Raw genomic sequence first — 21,390 nt, 5'->3', positions numbered from 1 at the left:
CTGCATTGCTTAATGAGCATTTTGTGGAGTGTCATTGATACCACGACAGAAGATCTTTTGTTTTTAGTGCCAAATAGACCTCTGCAACAGGAAACCTTTGTCTTGCCTTTTGGTGGTCTGATAAGGGATGGTTATTTTCATATGAAGAGAGAATGGCTTCCTGAAGAAACTCCACAGCTATTGCAGTACCCTCCAGAATACCAGAGTGACCAAGAAACCGACTGTAGTTCCTCCCAATAGGAGGCCCATCAGGTGGTCTGTGAATTTCTGTAGTTCACCTACTCCTTGAGATTAAAGATGATATGCGTATGACATGATAAAGACGGTTCTGAGACACCATCCATTTATCTCACATGGATTAAAATCTATTATTTCCTGCATTCTATTGCTGAGGAAGGTGAACCTTTCTCCTTGATTTAATATTTGTAAATTTTTGGATTCTGGGTATTCCAGTAGTGCTCTAGGATTGGTGACCAAACTTCTCTATGTTACTTGTTGTGATTAATAAGGCCATTTGCCTTTCCCTGCAGTAGTTAATTATGTCTGCCAACATAGACAGCAGCAGTTTGATTGAGTCACAGAGCAAGTATGCAGAACACCCTTGCCATTGGTGTTGAGTCAGGTATATAAATGGATCTTCCTATAGAAGTACAGTAAATATCATGGCTGCTGTGTCAGAGATATACTTGTATGCTCTGCAGTCAATTCTTCACTGAGTTTATGAGTGCCCAGTTTGCTGTGATGCTAGTTAATCTGTAGGAAGGAGAGCCCCATTCTCAGATAACTAAGAAGGAGCCACCGACCCCCTTTGTCCATGCCTCTGAACAGCATAAATACCATCATCGTACACTCTCAAAGCTAGGTAAGTGGACCCCTTTTGGGGAACTTGTCTGTGCCTATCCTCAGACTTGAATTCTGCTGTCGTAATCTCATAAACGACCGCCACAGTGGTCTAGTGGTCAGAACACTAGCCTTGTAATCCTGGGGTCCCGGGTTCAATTCCCGGTGGTGCTCAGATTTATAACTTGTGTTGGGCAAGACCGTGGTCTAGGTATCACGAAGTTTTCCTCCGGGGGCTTCCCCGGTTTCTCCGTGGCATCCCAACAATTACTCTATTCACACACAGAAGAAGGCAATGGCAAACCACTTCTGGATCATCTGCCAAGAACGTATATGAACAGGTCCCAGTCCGAGAAAAGGATGGAAGGATCCTGTTCATATGGACCTGTCGTCAGACAGAACACTAATAATAATAATAAAAAAAATCTCATAAACATGGTAGCCATCTGCACTGGTTTCCCAGGGATCTATGCCACAAATTTTTCTGAGTTCTGAAATTGATCCAGTCTTCACAACTCTCAGTCTGACTCTCTCCCAGTGACTTATCCGTGAAATTACGCCTCAGAGCCATTCCTTAGCTCATTCAAGAACACACATAAGTGTGCTGCTGCTCAAGATAGGTAGGTGTCATGCCTTTCTCTTCAGGAAACACATCAGTTTCCCTCTCCGCACTCTACACCGTCGACCGTGAACTTCCACAGTGATGCCCATGTCCTGATGACCACCATACCTGAGCATAGCCGGTGGATCCATGGCTGCTGACAGCTGGATATCTCCGGCTTCCCTCTGCAATTTACTGACTTGAACAGCAGAGCCCCCATCATTGGTCCCAGGCTGAATCAGCAACAGAGTTTTTCAGTCGAGGCCCTCAACCTTCTTGAGGAAACCTTTCCTCTTTCTGCCCCTCTTATAATGCAAGCCAGCCTGATTATTCTTCTTGATGGTCAGGTTCGAGATACCTGTTTTAGCCTCACCCTCAGCCAGACCCTTCACCAGAGCTCCTAAGAGATTTTGCCACTTCTCTGCATGAGGAGAGGATAACCATGTTTACAAATTTGAGAACCCTGATAGGTTGTTATAATGGCATGCATTATTATGTTTTGCAGAAGTCCAGCTCGAGTTCCAGAGATTCCGATCCCTATCGAACTTAGAGCCCCGGCTTGCAAGAGCTTTGAAAGAACTGAGAGTCGTGGAGGAGGCAACTTGCCTGTTAGAACTTGCTTCTGATGATCCAGAAGGGATTGAAGGACAACTTAAGCGTTGCACGGTATGAAAACAGAAAATTGTGATACAGAGCACGAGCAGATCTATATTATTATGGACATAATTATCCAAGACACTCAGTGTGTTTGTTGAAATTCATAGAGAAGCGAGGGGGACATTAATTCAAGTACCGTAATAATTCAGAGCAAGAAGATGGCTGACCGTCTTCGGAGATGTTGCGAATGTGTAGACTGGTAGATATTGACCAGTGTTTCAGAGGAGCATGCTGCCTTCATTATCATACTTATTACACTGATGATGAAGGTAGCAAACTCATGTACGTATTGCGAGAACATAGAATCTCAACTCAGAGCAGTTTCCTTTCTTGTGATGAAAACTGCGGATAAGAACAGACACATTAGTGCTGTTCCATATCCTCATTGAGTTCTTTTTAACGTTTTGTGACTCGCTAATTTTTATAGTGAGATGTGGTTTGCGCCCCATCTCACTTTATTTCATTCATAGCAATAATTTGAGCTGCTTAATGCTAGACGAAGTTAGTACCACGACGTGTTGAAACGACAGAAGACTCGATTACTATCTCATCTTCTGATGCAATTGTACGCAGGCCACCACCATGTAAGATTAAATATTAAGATAAATTTAAAAGATACCTGAAAAAGTATAAACAATATTAATACGAGTATGTACACCCCATTTGATTTATTTAGAATTTAAGGTGCATACTTAAAAAAGTTTACCACACATATTCTAATAGTTTCACTATGTTTTAATATAATTTGTAATATACAGCTGACTTTCAAAACGCTGTGAAGTTGACTCAGCACAAATATGTTTCCAGTATATTTTTTAAACAGATTATTTTGAACCCAGATATAGTATAATGATTTTTATTTATAGTTACAGATGTAATTATCAGACATAATTTTTACTGAAGGGAGATTTAAGAGTATTTCCTTTGCTTCATCATAAAGCAGCATTTCGTAAAAAGAAGTTTCTACGGACACAAGCAAAGCTTTAAAATGCCAGCCCAGTTTTTAAAAATTTGAACATGTTTCATAATTATCACAGATACTTTGAAATGTAATCTGAGGACAGGAATGTTGGGTTGAATTCCCCTTTGTATCGTCACAGATAAAAACGTGAAAATTTTTAAAGCACTGTTAAATACTGCAATTTGTATTTTGAGTCTTCTGATTCCAAGTTGCACCAACATAACTGCTATAAATTGGCTCTGATTAATCAGAGTTCAATTGGAGAGGGCATCCACATGCACCGAAGAAACGTATCGATCAGTAACAAACAAACTTCGCCAAATAATCTTTATCAGATGAACAAGAAATTGCAGTAGGAATTCAAATTAAATTATAACCTATAATAACCTTACTTAAAGCAATTAATTGTAGCACATATGAACTAAAACAAGGAAGGTTAAAAGAATCAGGCCAATTGAGGAGGGCATTTAAACACAAATTACTTACCTTACGTACATTTATGCCAGGCGCTCTCGTCTAAAACTTCTTTGCAGATTATTATTATTATTATTTATTATTGACTGCAAATGGGTTTATACCCGGTGGCAGTGTCCTACAATAACATACAAAACAATGAGACAGAACAGAACAATGAGATACATCAACACAATGAGACAGAACAAAACAATAAACAAAAGGACACAACAAAAACAATAAGACACAATAAACAATGAGATACATCAACACAGAGACAGAACAAAACAATAAACAAAAGGACACAACAAAACAATATGACACCCAAACAATGGGATACATCAACACAATGAGACACAACAAAACAATAAACAATGAGATACATCAACACAGAGACAGAACAAAACAATAAACAAAAGGACACAACAAAAACAATATGACACACAAACAATGGGATACATCAACACAATGAGACACAACAAAATAATAAACAAAGGACACAACAAAAACCATAAGACACAACATACAATGAGATACATCAACACAGAGACAGAACAAAACAATAAAAAAGGACACAACAAAAACAACACATCCCACTCAAAATCAACCAACTCATAAATTACAAAACCATCCAACCTCAAGTACTTAACTTAAAAAAAAGAACTTAATACCACCTAGACATAAGACAATAACTGTAATGTATTACAAACGTCATGAACTGATGCACTCACACAACAATACAATGAGACACAACAATACAACATACCACACTCAAAATAAAACATCTGACACACAATAAAAAAACACACATCCACTAATTAATCACAATACTTAAGAGTAGAATATAAAGTCCGCTCTCAGTACATGAAAATTTTATCCCAAAGAACTACAGCCCTTCATCACTTGGAGACTAAGACACTTCACTTCACTTATCACCATTTATTCCCAACTTAATAACCCTTAGCTTGTAACTACTTTTCTGACCCTCTTTCTAAAGGTGCCTAATTTACAGGGGAAAGACTCTAGCACGCCTGGAGGTAATTTGTTCCAGCTTCTTATGGTCCTATTTACAAAGGAATATTTGCCTACATCCGTTCTTTGTTTCCTAGTCCTAATTTTCCGAGTATGATCGTCCCTGCCCAGGTAGCATGGCTTTAATAATCTATCCTCTATCATTTTCCAAGCCCGGCCCCCCGTGTATGCTTTGAAAAGGGCGCACATTCGGGCTATCAATCTACGCTGTGCCAATGTTTCCCAACCAGATTCGTTCGTGAAATTAGCAAATTTAGCCGCTCTCTTCTGCACCCGATTTAGTGCTCTTACCTGTCCTTCCCTGTAAGGGTCCCAACACACAGCTCCATATTCAAGTATCGGTCTCACTAGCGACGTATAAGCTAAACGTTTCGTATTGTTATTTCCCTTTTTTAGTATACGCATTACGAAATGGAGAGCCTTCCATGCTTTAATTAGTGTATAATTCACATGATCTGCCCAGCTCAGATCACTGCGAATAAGTATTCCTAAGTACTTAAAGCTATTTGCCTCTGGAATTAATTGATCCCCAAAAAAGTAACTCAGCTTATCCTTCACCCTAGCTCTATTGAAGCTGACTGCTTTACTTTTACCTGGATTTATCTTCATTTCATTTTCTACCGCCCATTCCCATAATCTATTCATATCTGTCTGTAACTTATCAATGTCACTACTATCCATTATTTTCCTGTATACTATACAATCATCAGCGAAAAGCCGTATATTTGAATCAATGTTTTTCCAGCAAGCAAACACCGGTCAATGATCGATGATAGAAGACGGATTACCAACCACAGATCGTATATCAATTGCGAAGTGCTCATCCTGTCATCTATGATCAATGTAGAAACAACATAATGATGCAGAGATGCCGGTAGATGAACGAGGTATTTAAACAGAATCACCAAAGATAAAACTAAGGAAAGCTGTTCGTATAGTTGTGCATAAGAAGCATTTCTCACTCTTTTGTCACAGTGTTCACATGATTGAATGCTTTGTTGGGGGGCAATAGTTTTTGGGTTTCGATTACTGCATGAAACATTACCGTAAAATGTGAACTGCCATGGAGCAAATGTTTGATGGATATGGTCCCACAAGTAAAGGAATAGGACTTCTTTCAAAAATGGCTTGCACTATATTAGTTTTATAATTACAATTTCTTAGACACCTGCAATCTATGTTCCTCCCTCAGAGAGAGAGACAACGGGCAAAATTATTGTTTTGTACATATTGATCTTTAGTCTCTCAGAAATCAGACGGGAAGTCGAAATATTTCGAACTGAAAATTGTCGAGCATTTCCAGAATATGGTCGCCTCCTGATTTCCTCATGAGTATCATTCCGATTTATTATTGTTGCTCCCAAATATTTAAAATTTGTCACGCTTTTAATGGAATGGAATCAAAGAGCAGGATAAAACCACATCTTACATATTTTTCATTTACACTGACTGTGAAAATGCTCCTGTACTGTCTATAACATAATCTTGTGTCATTTTGCCTCTCATTTATCATTCTGACATCAAAATAAAACAATAAAATATGCAGGTCTGTTATTTCTCCTACCCAATTTAGGGATTCCCCTGTTGTTCCGCTCTGTTCGTTTCTTTGAGCAACAGAAATGCCTGAAGGATTTCTAAATTGACTTCCACTGATGGAACAATCTGAATGACAATAAGAAAACAATTTCATAGATACACGTCATGTAACAGATATTAATAACCAGTAAAACTATTTTACCTCTGCACCTCTTACTGCTCTTATTTCAAATAATTCATTTAACGTACATACAGGAGGCAAATTTGTTATCTTCAGATCTAATACCAGGGCTAGGAAAAATCAGTTGAAAGATTTACTATAAATGAGAAAGTAAATCAAAATGTTTCTCATTTATGGTGGCATAGAAGAGAAATTTACTGTCATGTCGGTCAATCTCATCTTAATTTCCGCTTTGAAAATTCAATTTTGTTTTCCAAAATGCAAGATTGTGATCTGTGTTTTCAGAGGAAGTGATCCTTGCTGAGGAAAGGGCCACAGAAGAGGGAAAAAATGCACTTGATTGAAGGTGAGTTCAAAACAAATGCACGTTGCATTAGTTTTGGTTTTGTAATTATGAAAAAATAAATATTGTAGATGGGTGATTTTCTTTCCAAACACTTCGCAACAACAAAAAATTGTTTGCGTATTAACAACTGCATTATTATCCTGAGTATCTTAGGTTCTCCTTACTTCCACAAATTGTATATCTTATATGTCAACAGAGCTCTTCAGCATCATAATTGTCACACTTGCTTATATGTTTTATAATCACAAAGTAACGTGCGTGTTACACCTTGTGACCGCGCGTTCTGGGTTCGAGTCCCGGTGAGGCACAAATAAAAATAAATTGGAAACAAGTAATAAAGATTTACGAGTTTCACTTGTTACGACTGTAAAGGAAAGAATTATCGCACCGTGTGACCCCCAAAATTCTTGCAGGGGGCACCCGCCGGCTAAAGGTTTTTTTTAATGGTCCACGTGAGCTAGGGCATCATTACTGCCCAAATACATCATTTTTTGTGAAAGTTAAGGGGGAAGTCCTATGACTAAAGGACAGGAAAGTTTTCTTGTGAGGACACTCTTTTCTGGAATTCAGAGGAAGCAACATCCTAAATTGTTTTGTAGCTCGATTCGGCCAGTGGATGTGAATCGTAAAAGAAATAAATTGTGCTTGCAAAAAACTACGCACTTCAGTCTCGAAGCCATTACCGAAACCTTCAGCTTATACACCTCCATGTAATATTCCCTGAGAAAAGTTCCATGCCTACATGAGCAGAAATCCCGAATTACATCACATACGACAAGGATCGACAAGACTGCAACCGAGCCGGGCAACTCCAACAGCAGACGGGAGTGGGACGGTTACAACCTGTTATACGAAACAAGCTTGATTCTTATTTTGACTGACGAATTTTAAGTTTGTCATCTTACTTAAGTATTTGGGTTTGAGTTAAAACAAATTGGACCTGTGCACATATCTAATTATCACTTTAATATCAGTTTGTTTACATTTTGAATATGTTCCTTATAAATATTGTATGACGTGATCTGAAAACCATTTCTCTTTTAATAAGACCAGTGAAAGTATACATTTGTTACGATATATTGCATTTGTTTCACCATCGACAATTATATCGAAGTTACAGAACGTTACTCCACAAGAAAATATGATGTGTTTATTTCTGGTAGTTGTTTGAAGATGATACAGAATGAAATTTGAAAGGTTTCAACAAGTCAGATCTCTACCCCTTCTGCCATGTGCCATTGGCGTCAGTTCCTTTGTTACTCCAGAAGGGTTGGTGAAGTCTCTCAGGCTTACCCTGTTATATTCTTTTGGGGGGTATTCAAAGAAATGTGTCTACAATTTCACAGTTGTCATCAGAATTTACTGAAATGAAGGAACAGATATGTAGTATTTGTGCAGACATTTGAATATGTATCCTGTCACTAGAGGTGCCCACGTATGGGAACAATTTCAAATTTTCATGTTCCAGAAATTTAAATTAAAATTAGTATTTCTCAAGAGAATGGCATAGCAGGTGCAATTGGACTTTGTTATAGAGAACTTGCCAGATGAAATGAAATGCTACCATCAGGACTTTGCTCTCTTTGTCGAATCAAAATTGAGGTTAAGTCATTATTCTTTGTTTATTGTCATTAACATGTAATTTTCAGACTTTGCTTGCAGGACTGAATTTTGAACTTTTTCTCCCAGTGATTTAAAGCTGTTTTATATTTAAGTATATCAGGTGTGACAGATCATAAGATTCTACTGCATTTCTTGTCATTAAGAGTTAAACTCTTGTTACAGTATTGTAGTTTATTTATTAACTAAAATCTAAATTGCATTATAATAATTAAATCAATTTGAATTTTGGTTGATCTGAATACAGTATACGCTTACAGACACAAATTAGTGATCCGTAAACGTGGATTTAATCGTGTTTGTTCATTTTATAAATTTATACTTATCGCAGGTGCTGGGAACTCTTTGGTCACGAAATAGATATGACGAGTGAGTTTATTAAGAAATCGCTTGCAATGTCCGAGCGGAATGAGTATGGGATCCATGACTTACTTTTATACTACCTAAAACATGAGCTGTCAGATGAAGACAACGAAGGTTTGTAATTACACAGGCAATTTTACACGCGTATTCTTAAATCTACTGAATTTGAATCGCCGTGAATATGAGGAATAGACACATTGAAGGTAGGATTCAGCTCCACACGTAGCAGATGTATTTTAAGGGGGGAAAAAAATATAACTGGATTTAAGTTCTGCATGCTACCCTATAATTCCAGGCATTTACTTAAGACTACAGACACATTTGTTTATTCCTACCCATCAATTTCACACACAGAATCAACATAATTCGCTGGGACGATACGCTACAGACTTGTTTATAATTAATAATCTTCATTGATAGAAAGGGGATCTGGGGGTAGCTGAGTCAGTATAGACTTGATCCCCAACATGGACAAAGGGTTTTTCCTCCTCCGAGGGCTGCCTGCCCCTATCTAGTGTCGAGGTTAACGCCAAGTGCCTACATGGTGTGTAGTGGGGCATAAGAATGATAATAATACAAAAATAAAAGTTGCTTATTTAAACATGGACTTTCATGGTTTTTCTCCAAATTTTCTTTTTACTATCGATAATTATTTTCATAACTCATTCAATTAAATCAGTCGAAGCGGTATAATTTTTAGATAATATTTCCATAAAGACTAATTAATTACAGAATGTATTCTGGCCAGAGAACAATAATTTTGATTTGTTCATTAAATTTCTTCTATTCTACCTGAGCATTTGTGGGTATCTAAGGTTATGTTTGTCCCTAAAGTTTGGGACTGAAAAATGTAGTCCGACTGATATTACGCAGTGATGAGCCTGGCCACTATTAAAAAAATTGTTGCCTGCTCGCAGTAAGTCGAGAAAAGTTTGTAATAAATTCTGTGAAATATGAATTGTTTCGCACTAAGATATATTTCATATTCATGTAAGCAGTTTGATATACTTGATTACTTTTTATACTTGGATGAAGTATTTTAGATTATTTCTCTTATCACGGAAGCGTACCGTGCTTATTTTAAAGTGTTAATTATTTTAGTGAAATATATTAAGTTGTCAACACTCCTTAATGGAAATTGGAAAAGCGATGATTATAATAACAGAATTAAAATCCCTATGTAGACGACAGTATGATTGTTTATTGCACAGCTCGGATCATTGTAAACCCTCTCGGCTCCTGTATTCTTCCCTTTTCATTTGTATTTTAAGTTATTAGTCGTTCGCTCAGACATGAGCTGTGGATATGCACGTAAGGGAGGGTACTGACGCTGTCTCCTAGTGATAGTGGGGAACGGAGGAGAACACCTTTCTCTGTACTACTGAACACAAAAACATCAATGCAGACTGAATTACTTACAGCGGCTGAAGATATTTTACAAAGCTTCTATTCCACATAATTCCCCATCATCTTCTTCCTCCCTCTCCTCTCCCTCACTACTGCTACAACTGTTGGTATCACTGCCATCTTGTAAATTAACTGTAATTTGTTCCGAAATGTCGTCAAGAACAGGTTCCAACCGCAAGTAATTCTGTTCGCACTGACGGGATTTGTTGCACCTCGAGGTCCATTCTTCCTTTGTGATGCTACTAAACTTTTCCTCAGCTAGTTTCATAGCATCATCTAGACGTAAACTGACATTCTTTCTGGCGACACATTCTTTGACCAATCCCCATATCAGTTCAATCGGATTCAGATCTGGATGATATGGCGGCAAGCGAAGGGCAGAGTGGCCATGTTCAGACAGTAGAGCGTCAATTTTGAATGTTTTGAATCGTGGCTTACGCAGTTTAATTAGAGAATACAATTCGGGCTTACACATTCCGTCACTGAAAGGAATGCTACGATCTGAAAGCCAGTCGATCATAGCACTTTTTCGAGATGAAGAAGTTGGAGCCGGATTAAGTTGTACGTTATGGTAAGCTGCATTGTCCACTACCAATACCGAATTTGGTGGAAGGTTTGGAATTAACTTCGTTTTGAGCCATCTTTCATAGTTGTCAAAATTCATATCATGATGATAATCTCCAGATTTTGTCCCCGATTTAAACATTAACAAAGCATTTGGAATGAAGCCATTTTCATTGCCAGCGTGTACGATGATGACTCGCTGTCCTTTGGAGACGGGTGCAAGTAGACCTGCATTTGTACCATCACCCCAGGCATGTCCTTTCGTGTGTGAGGAGTGAATGTACGTTTCGTCCATGTAGATAATAGGTCGCCCCTCATTTCTGTAATGACTTATATTTCTCAAATAAGACAGTCTTGCTGCACGAATATCATCCTTTTCGATGAGAACTTTCCTATTACTTTCCGATTTCCTCCACCTGAAGCCTAAATTTTTAATTATTTTCCAAAGAGCCCACTTCCCGCCACTGAAGTTTATCTTTTTCTTAATTACTGCCAACAACGATTTTAAAGTAGGACGCTCGCCTTGTGTAGTGTGAAATTCGTTAATCGTTCTTCGAATTACGCAATTGTCAAAATCATCTACATCTGTTTTAATTTTCCTTCTTGGCCGTTTCTTGTGAGGTGTGCTGAATTCTTTTCCCACTCGTTTATTATGTTCGTACTCTTTCAGAATGCGTTTCAGAGTACTTATGGACACACCAGTAGCTTCAGAAACACGATTTTGTATTTGATTAACGTTAATCACATTGCCGCTGTCCGCTTCTTTCTTCATAAAACTGTAAACACTTATCACCATTTCTCTACTATGGCTGTGTATTACTTTACGTCCCCCTATTTTCTTTACACCTCTGCCCACGCTTTGCATTCTGTTCGTGCTGAGTAGAAACAGCGATGAATATGAAATGCCTATTAAAAATGGGTCAATGTTTTTGAAATGGAATTTACCACACGAAGTGAACTCGGTCGCTTCTGCCTTGTAACTGAGCTCTGAGTTCACCCCATCCACTGTTCGGGGTGGAAATGCACTGCACATCTCAAGGCCATAGCTCATGTCCCAGCAAACAGCCTATACATGTGTGTATCCCCTTTGATTATGATTTTGTTTTCATTGAAGAACTCGCAATCTGGTCGAAAACATTTCATTGCCTCATTGCGAACTGTCCGTCCAGAAAAGCCATTCCTCTTTGTTTCACTGACGTCATCTTGTTTTACGTTTTACGGCGTCTGTGCACAAATTTCACTCTGAAGGCCTTGCCTTACTTTTCTTATATTTTTTTTCTTCAAAAAACGGGACTTGGGTTGTCTTCGTTGCAGACTGAATCAGTACAAAATCGCGTATTAAAATGTCCTGTGTTTCGCTTGTTCCAAGTGCCTTGCTGTGTTTCGTTAACTGATCGGGAATTTCAGTGACATTTAGCACCAGGGATTGAACGGGAAATGCAAGTAGACCGAAAATACGTGTAACATATTGACCAGTCGATCGACTTTCATCTTCATGCGATTCTTTTGCAGAAGGAGACGCCGTCCGACGTGCAGCTTCACCTGGCGGCTATCCAGGGTGACGTACAGCTCTTGGGGCGCGTTCTGGACAGCGGCAAGGTGCACGTCGACAGCAGGGACAAGGTACGTATCGCTGTGCCAGGCGCGTCGCGTCGTACGTGCGAGTAGGATCAGAAAATGCCTTGCTATTTTCCAGTAGCTGATGAGCCTGTGTTGGCTCAAGCCCTCTGATGTTGTCTGAATTAAACTCGTTCATGTGCGTCACTGATCGCGAAGGTCGTAGTCCACACAACACCAGTTAAATTCTGGTCTGTGTCAAGGTCGCAGATCGCACAACAGAAGAACGGTCTAATTCTCTATTACGACGTAGAAATGTCTATTATAGTAAGGGCACGTGAACTGTGCTTGGTGCATTCGGTGGAAATGAACAAATGAAGGCAAAGGAAAGAGAATTAATTGTGGCTGAGCGCCACCTAATGAGTAAGTTTAGGAGGAATGGAGGTTGTAGCTACGCTTGGTGTGTGTTTTTACTCAGGATGGCATGACGCCCCTCATCCTCGCAGCTGCCAGTGGCCATGTGGACTGTGTGGTGGAACTGCTGGATCAGGGGGCTGACCCCAAGGCCAGGAGAGTAGTAAGTACCATAAAGGACCTGACTTGTGAATTGTCGGGTGGAATGTGACCATTCTTTTCTGCTGACCCCAAAGGTGTCCATTCTGCTGCAAGGATTTAGAGGACCTCTACAACAGAAGCAGAGCTAAGACTTGTTTTGGCCTGAGCATCAAGTCACTTGTGGACACACGTGAATTTCTAAAATAATTTAAGTTCTGTTGGAAAGTTTTTTAAGTCGATGCAATTCAATATTCAGTGAAAATTTAAATATCGCACTGTATGTATGGTGACAATGTGCAGTGACCATGCATTAAGTAAAGAGTCCATTGATCTGAAAGAGCTGGAACTGTTTCAGAGAGTTATCATGTGCAAGATTTATCTCAGGGAGGTTATACATTTAATTATAAGAGGATGAAAGAAAATGTAATTGTGCATTTAGGTTGACAGTCTATCTGCACAACTATTCTTGATTATAGTTTCAATGCTTTTTAAGAATCCACCAGATGTTTCAACCTTAGTTTGTCATCTTCACTCGGTTCTCTTTACGTGTTGGAAATTAATCGGTTTGACTACACATTTTCTGTTGTTGACTTCGTCATGTATTGGACTGGGTCTTAGGAAGCTTATGTCTTTTAGTAAAGTGGAATCTGTAGGTGTGGTTACCAGTGTTAAAGTTGTAGCTATATAATGTTGGATGTTCTAAAACTAATATTGATTCCTTTGTTTTATTAAGAGTTTTGTGATTTTTCTGGTCTGCTGTCCCATATAAGTAAATGTAGCTCATTTTTAGGCCTGTATGTTACCATCCTACGTAACCCCCCCAACCACCTAGCTCTTCCCCTCAACATCAACCAACCTCTTCAGTTAAGCCAAGTTTTCCACCGGTAACTACGCCCGCATAGTCCGCTCTTCTAAAAGAGGCAAGCTGTTTAAGACATACTCCATCACCTGGCGAAGTTAACAACAGAATAAATTAGCAGTAAAATCTAATAATTTTGAACACTTAAAGAGAACCACCTGAAGATGACCAGTGAAGGTAGAAGCATGCAGTGGATTCTAAGTAAACATTGAAACTATAATCATGAATCGTTGTGTAGACAAATTGTCAATCTGACGTTCAATACGCAATACGATGCATCCCCGAAACCTCGTGATTATGCCACTGCAAGATTTCTGTCGCCAATACATGAATAATAAAGATAATAAAGTGCACGAGGAACCTTTATGTTCCGAAATAGAACTTTTCAAAGAATTATCAATTGCCCTTTGGAGTTAGTGAATACATGCAAATTGTGAGACTACTGCTTTAGACATTGGGGTTCGATGCAGCTGCCTGAAGGCGTTTTGTTGTGCTCAGACAGGTACCACTGCACTGTTCTTTGCTGCTCAGGGTGGCTTCCTTGACATTGTTCAAATCCTGCTGGACAGAGGTGCGCCTGTGGATTCATCAAGTATGGTGAGTGCAGACGTAAAAAATAACCTTAATTTGAAATTCTGAAACTTGCTACACATCTCCATGCAGTATAGAACACTGTATTTACCTTTGTAGACTCTGTGATCCTCTCGCATTGTGCTTAGGCACAGGGATACATTTTCTTTTTTACTTTTTACAACAGCCATGTCACCTTCCAAGCTCTTTTCAGTACTATATAACGTTTGCAGCTGAGACAGTGTCATTAAATCAATTCAGAATCAAAGTCCCTTTTCTGCCTTACAAGTGGCTAGTTTCTTGGAGATTCCTACAGAATTATGTATGCACTTTTTTAAATTTATTCCAGTCTTTCCCTCAACCACTTACATTAAACTAACCCTATGACATAATTCTATGATTTTATGCTAATATATTCAGTCCCCACTTAATTTTATGTGTGCCCAAGTACTTCCGTCAGCACTCGGTTTTCATATCACTTCAAGAGGTTTATCTGTGCGCAGGACGGCGGAACTCCGCTGTTTGTGGCCTGCCAGTGTGGTCACATGGACGTGGTCAAGGAGCTTGTCGCTCGAGGAGCGAAAGTCAACAGTCACATGAAGGTACATGTTTCCAGCCCTTGCGCTGTTTGTGCAGATAATTATCTGTATCACCTGCCTAAAAAAACATATATGAACAGGTCTCAGTCCGAGAAAAGGATGGAAGGATCCTGTTCATAATATGTCGCCAACCTCCTGTAAAGGAGACGGTGTAATAAAGAAGAAGTCAGAATTTGGGTATCAGTGCAATGTTTTGTTCCTTCACATACACTGTACTTATTTGAGGTAAAAAGTAGTTTGTAAGATCCTAGAGTTCTTTGTTTCTGCTGCAGAATACTCCTCAACAGAAAACTGTCCTATACATAAGACTTGAAAGGGCTAAAATGAAATAAATTTGGTTGAGTGTGTAAACACATCAGTATGTGGGGTTATTTGCCCCTGTCAAACAGCCACAAATGTGTGTTGATCTTCCAAAAGTAAAAATTAATTCCACATTTGACAGTCAAAAAATAATTTGATACTGCCTATCAAAATATAACTTGACTAATAGAGGCGCAGTTAAAACCTAGTCATAGTCTGCGTAAATGTAATTGTAGGAAGGGCCATAGACTGCATGGTCATAAGCTAACTTTTTTACTACGCTCATCTAATTTCTTAGCAGACATTGACTTTTAAAAGTCAGGCTGTTTTTTAAGCATGTCACTGGTATACCTAGATGGTGTACAGTAGACGTGGCACACATTGCATCATGTAAAATGGCTTTGTGATCACCATGTTGGGTTCTAATCCATAAAAACAATTTTAGTGTACTCTAGAATGATGACCGTATCTTCGGTCCATGGCCTCCTCAATTCTCCTCTTCCATTCGGTCCTCTGTTAGGTCTGTCTGTCCGAGGCTTTGATTGAGGTTTCGATTTTGAGATTTGTAATTTTATAAAACCCACATGTTAGGTTGGAATTCAAAATGAAAGTAGCTGTTAGGGAAGGTGCTACAAGACGATGCCGCTGTGATGATAAGAATGCTGTGTGTGTGCAAACAGGATCGTGCCACCCCATTGTTCATTGCATCGCAGAATGGCCATTTCAAAATACTTTTGTTGCTGCTGGCCCACGGAGCAGTTCCAGACTCAAGGCGCACGGATGGTGCCACTCCACTGTGGATTGCAGCGCAGATGGGACATGATCATGTGGTGAGGCAACTGCTCAAGGTTGGCGCTAGTGTTGATGCTTATCGCTATGTAAGTTTTTTGTAATTAAATTTAAGTTTTTGGTGCAGATGTTGAATGGCCCGCCAGATGCCAGTGCGATGATCTGACGGTGACAAACTATTGAACTAACAACAACGTGTTGTCGTGTCTCGTTAACCGCTGACCATGAATCGGTCTATTTAAGGGCAGGATGAGAATATGTAAGAACCTCTAGCGTCCTTGCTCTTTAAGAACATCGTTTTTAAGTTTCACTTTTGGATTTCAATAACATGACTTTGTTACCTTATATTTTAATATAATTAAATGAACAGAGCATACATTGACATTTTGATATGAGGTGGAATGCAGAGAAGCGTTTAGCAGAATTTAAATCCGTAAATGATCCGTCACCATCTTCAACAGCCTGTATCTCTGTTTTTGTCCGGGACCATTAAGGGGAAGATGGTGGCCAGTCCGTACACTTAAAAATAGTAATTTGTTTTATTTCCACAGAATTAGAAATATGATGTGTTAAAGAAAGTTGTTTCTTTAGTCTTTTATATCTTTGGCGTTATTCTCACATTTGTGTGTTATGATAATGAAGTCACTCCAAAGAAAATATGCAAATTTCAATCTACTGATTTAGTTTAATTTGGTGATGCTGTTCAGAAGTTAATTTTCATACGAATTGAAGGATCTTGAAATGACTTTTCAAAAGTTGTGTTTATTCTTAATCTGGGCTTTTCGTGAAACAAACTGTACTGGAATAATGAAAGTGCTTCTTTATTGCAACAGTATTAGGAATGTGTGTTTGTGTGTTTTTCCATTGAAGAATCTTCTATTAATCTGTACAGTACCAGGTTTTAAAATCCCTTTATCCCTTTTTGGCCTAACATAAATCCCAGTTGCACTATGCAGTGCATGTTATTTGATAAAACATATCTTTCTTGAGAACCCACTTACAGCAATGAAATAAATTAGACATAGTTCAGGAGAATTTATGTCACCACTGGAAACCATTGCTCGAGCAATTATTCTGCAAGATTTCTTTCATTGTGAAGGAATATCACTGTATTTATATTTTCAGCTATCATTGGATTCTTATTTTGAAACATATTTTGATATTATTAATGTGTTTACCTTAAAATCTGAATGCATCGTGTAAACGTTTCTCTTCCCTCACAAGCAACTGGAGATATCTTTGTTCCTGCCATACATGCTCACAAAGATAGGTTAGACCAATTTTTCTCCCCCATACTGCCGTCTGCCATTTGAGGGTAAGTTTCTCTTGGTCCAGTTTCCGACACATAGAAACCCACAGTAAAGCAACACTGCCATTGCTTTGTGTTCCATGTGCTTTTGCTCCAGATGGGACAACTGGGATAATTTTGGATTTGGATTTTATTTCCTCTCATTGTATTCCCCTTCCATTTACGTCCCTATCTTCTGCTGCAAGGAAAAGTTGAACACTTTCTCTGATGCACAGATTTGAAGGGCTATAACTCGGATAGGAAGCATTTCTGGACCAATGTCTATATGACCTTCATTCATCCTTAGAATTAATGGAACAGGCTCCCAAAGTTTGGCCATATATTTCAGGACCATTCTGTATTTGCCTCCTCATGTCTCTTATTTGAAATATTTTAAATGTTTATACCTACATTTGAAACAGAGCTTTGCTCTGACATGTGGATATCTGCATGTGCTTTGCAGGATGGTGCCACAGCACTGTTCAAAGCCTCACACAAAGGACACTCCAGTGTTGTAGAAGAATTACTGAAGTACCAGCCATCTCTTGGACTTCTGCCTGTAAGTAGCAAAATAAACGTTGCTGAGGTTACGTGCACACAAAACATGTATATTAATAAGATATAACATCGGTGCTGTAGATTTGTATTCAGGAGGCATATGATTTCAATTTCAGTTGGACTGTCGGCTGTCCTATTGTTTTCATAATTTTCCTCAGTCTCTACAGGTGAAGATTGGGTATACACCTTCGCATAGGACATAATAATCTTTTTCCAAATCTTTACCAGTTATCATACATGATAATCGTTTTTTCATCTCATTTGGCATTATGTAGCTTGTGCATTGAAATAATGTCATTAAATTATTCATTAGTTATTCATTTCTTCTTCTTCTTCTTCTTCTTCTTCTTGGAACTACAGTTCAAAGTTGAACCTTGGCCTCTTCAATCTTTCACCCGAGGCTTAGCTTGAAGTTTCGAAACAAATCTTTGTTTTACGGATTGAGGTTGTCAGCCTCGCGTCCAACCCTCAACAATCCTGAGGGAGTGATGTTTTTCTGTCGGGGTTGTCTCCCTTAGCTGGCCGGTCCCAACTTGGACATGCACGCATTGGACTTTGTAGGAATGAATGGCATTTCCTAAGTTTTTAATGGTACATATCTGCCAGCAGGATATGTACCCTTGAGACAACATACTACCCCTTTGGCTATTCATTTAATGACCTCAATTCTTTGCTTATTTCTAGACTATGTAAACTTCTTGAGTTAGAGGGGGAACAGTTTAATTGTCACCTGCCCTTCTGTCGAGTACTGAATTGCACACAGACTGCATGAGGTCCATAAACCTGACTTCATGTGGTCCTGTTGCAAACAAGTTTTAATTCTGTGATAAACCGCCTGTAACCGAACCCTTACGATCACCAGAGATATTTGTTGTAAGAAGACAAACGCACTAAAATGTCACTTACTTTGTATCAGAATGGGGAAAGTGCTCTGCATGCAGCGGCCCTGTTTGGCCATGTTCCGATAGTGAAACGGCTGATATCTGCTGGAGCAGACCTGATGCTAAGAAATCAAGATGGAGTCACGCCGATGCAAGTTGCCCAAGAAGCCAAGCAGTATGCAGTTGTTGAGTACCTGTCCAGCTTATTGGTGGAACGAGTTAATGGGACACCCCATAAACCATCATAGTTGGGTCTGACGTTGTGCTAAAGGTGGTGGGAATTCTTAAGTTAACAACATTCAGAATGCAAAATGCCAATATGAAGTCAGTAATGACCATTCATAGAATCGGTGTATGTTGTACTGACAAAGCTGCCACACTTCATATGGGAAAAACTGAATTACCAAACCACAGAATCAGAGACATTAGCATGTACGATGAGGCAATTAATTAGTGTCCAGTGAAATTAAGTTGGTCACAGTGATCGCACCGTCTGAGGCGTGGGCCTCGTGCTCTTGGACACTGGGATTTGTGGGTTCAAATCACACTCAAGGCACGGATGTTTGTCAGTGTCTTTCTGTGTTGTGATGTCCTGTGTGCAGGTAAAGGCCTTGTGACAGGCCGATCGCTTGTCCAAGGAGTCCTACCAAATGTCTAACTCAGTGGTCCCCAACGCGGTGCCCCCGGGCACCATGGCTCCCACCAAGGGTTTTTTGGGTGCCCGCATTGCTACGGAAAGAGGTTATACTGAATAATGAAGGCCGTTCAACCATGAACATCATAAAATCAAAGCACAGATCTCGACTTACTGACGCCAATCTTGATGATTGTTTGTGAGTAGCAACATCATCCTACACTCCCAAATTTGAAAAACTGGCCAATCAAATGCAGCGCCAAACATCACACTAACTTCCCACTTGAGTAATAATAATAATAATTGTACTTATAAAAGTACGTATTTTTGTTTGCATGGTTTCTTGTATCATTAAACGTGTTGTTTTGTGTATTTCTTGGTGTCCATATCTTATTTGTCCAGAGAAAAGAAAACTTGGCTTTGTTGATTGGTTGGTGCCCGCCACGATCTCATAAACTCTCAAATGTGCCCTTAGGCACAAAAAGGTTGGGAACCACTGGTCTAACTGATTACTGAAACCTTTTAAAAATAGAGGCCTTATGCCTCACATAGGAGTGAAAAGGGGAAAAAGAAGAAATTAATTAAAGTTGGAATGAGAGGATGGACTAATGCAATGTGAACACAACACAGCATGAGAAGGGAATTTTGCTTACCAAGTAATGTCATGGATAAACACCAGTTCTTCAAAGTGATGCAGGAGGAGTCTGGCAGTCTTTGTGTGTTGGTTAATTTGGAAAAGTCAGTGAGTCATGTTAGTTTGAAAGAAATATAAAGATATTTAATAAATAAAGGGTTTCCATGATAAAATTCACACTAATTTCAATGTGAAGTTGAAATGATGCTTGATTTAAAAATGAAATATGTTACAAAAACAGAAACTGTTTTGAGTGCCTGACTTCAGTGCACTACAGTTTTATCATGAAGTGTATATTTAGTAGGTGGACCAGGGACATTACAAGAACTCTTTGGGCCACCGGCATACTTGGAAAAGTGTTTTGTGTACTTGCCATTTTAATATAATATGCAAATGCAATATCAGAAAATGAATCTCATTTAAAATACTGTTACAATGTACTATGATGGATATATTTTGAAATACAAGTATAGATAATTTATTAATAAAGTGATCATTATTTATGTACATATTATGATAATACCATTGCTTTTAACAGAGCACAGGTCGCATATGTTGTCTCAGACTGTACAAATTCTATAATCATGTATATTGTGATTGTCATCTTGATTAGCAACACCTTATTTCATTAAAATTATGGATTTATAAATATTAAGGACAGCAGTGTGGAAACAAAATGCAAAATATACAGTTTATAAAACTGAGGTTAGGTCAAATCTCATGGGGCCACATCGTTGGAGATTACAAAGGTAATGTGTCATACCACCACATTTTAAATGGAACCGGTAGTATCAATACCCCTGTAAAGGCATTAAATAGCTGTTTTTTCTTTCTTTCACATTTTGACCTGAAATAATTATGAATGATATCATTAAAATCAATATTTTCAAAAATGTGATTTTCAGTTTACAAATCTTGTACATGTGCACAAATCTTGTAGAATTATTATATTAGTCTGTGGTTTTGGGGTAAATGCAGATGATTCATAAACAACAGAAAATAAATGAGGAAGTTTACGTATATGCTGTGTTTGTTTATAATGTCATTTCAAGTGTAGAATCTAAATTTTTGTGGCTTTCATGGTAACTTCTATTCAGTTTATTTGATATCTGGACAAGCAACCTATTTTGTGCTTTGATTTTCATTCCATGAGGTTCAACACAGGACATTTTTCATTGAAGTTTACCCAATCGTAACTGTTCAATATGCATTTCAGCAAGGGAATGCTGGATTGATTTGTTTAGACGAAATGTAAAGTGATTAAAACCAATGTCACGTCAGACTTTCACATGAGTAGAAAGTTTCTCAGCAGTTCCATTCAAAAGTACAATCACTTTACATTCATACACTTTCAAAAGTGGAGATGTTTCTTTGCATTATCATTTGTGTAGTTCGTAAATCTGAGCTTTCAGTGCTGACAAGAAGGTAATTGTATTCTGAGATATTGCACTGTTTAGTCCGGTAGAAATTGACTGACATTTCAGAAGCACAACTCTGAAACATCTGTCAATTTCTACCGGATCGCTGTATCCTAAAAGACCACCATTTTCAGGTTTCTTAAATTGATTTGTAGCTAACGTTATGTCTTAAGAAAGGGGCAGGAGA

General features: G+C 38.6%; 3 protein-coding genes across 15 annotated transcripts in view; 2 read left to right on the top strand and 1 right to left on the bottom strand.

Annotated features, from left to right (window-relative positions):
- LOC147871651 (structural maintenance of chromosomes protein 6-like) overlaps positions 1 to 6,683 on the top strand; it is a 70,210-nt gene extending 63,527 nt beyond the window's left edge. For 9 of the 11 annotated variants that reach the window (XM_087360481.1, XM_087360483.1, XM_087360474.1 and 6 more), the window contains one exon: positions 1,947 to 2,066. The gene's annotated coding sequence lies outside the window, so the exon portion shown is untranslated. Of the gene's footprint in view, positions 1 to 1,946; positions 2,108 to 2,568; positions 2,754 to 5,289; positions 5,432 to 6,546 lie in introns of those variants that run through there. The other 2 variants (XM_087360473.1, XM_087360482.1) reach the window with 2 other exon arrangements.
- LOC147871650 (uncharacterized) lies at positions 2,813 to 11,612 on the bottom strand. Its single transcript, XM_087360472.1, has 2 exons — positions 10,010 to 11,612; positions 2,813 to 7,969 (listed from the first exon to the last, which is right to left on the bottom strand). The coding sequence occupies exon 1, from the start codon at positions 11,610 to 11,612 to the stop codon at positions 10,026 to 10,028; it is 1,587 nt and encodes a 528-aa protein (XP_087216598.1). The 3' UTR covers positions 2,813 to 7,969; positions 10,010 to 10,025.
- Positions 11,564 to 20,805, top strand: LOC147871649 (uncharacterized). Of its 3 annotated transcripts, none has more exons than XM_087360486.1 (8): positions 11,564 to 11,635; positions 12,074 to 12,184; positions 12,597 to 12,695; positions 14,031 to 14,129; positions 14,606 to 14,704; positions 15,682 to 15,831; positions 17,542 to 17,637; positions 18,553 to 20,805. In XM_087360486.1, the coding sequence occupies exons 1-8, from the start codon at positions 11,582 to 11,584 to the stop codon at positions 18,763 to 18,765; spliced, it is 921 nt and encodes a 306-aa protein (XP_087216612.1). In that variant the 5' UTR covers positions 11,564 to 11,581; the 3' UTR covers positions 18,766 to 20,805. The 3 variants fall into 3 exon arrangements, with proteins under 3 accessions (XP_087216612.1, XP_087216611.1, XP_087216610.1); XM_087360485.1 differs by having other exon boundaries at positions 15,682 to 15,849; XM_087360484.1 differs by having other exon boundaries at positions 15,682 to 15,879.
- Positions 20,806 to 21,390: the final 585 nt, after the last annotated feature.

Source organism: Zootermopsis nevadensis, unplaced genomic scaffold (genome assembly GCF_977971745.1).
Source record: "Zootermopsis nevadensis isolate Lab colony 2312 unplaced genomic scaffold, Znev_1.0 Znev_ptg000045l, whole genome shotgun sequence".
Classification (NCBI taxonomy): domain Eukaryota; kingdom Metazoa; phylum Arthropoda; class Insecta; order Blattodea; family Termopsidae; genus Zootermopsis; species Zootermopsis nevadensis.
The sequence above is the reverse complement of the archived record's forward strand: the minus strand, read 5'-3'. Positions and strand labels throughout refer to the sequence as shown.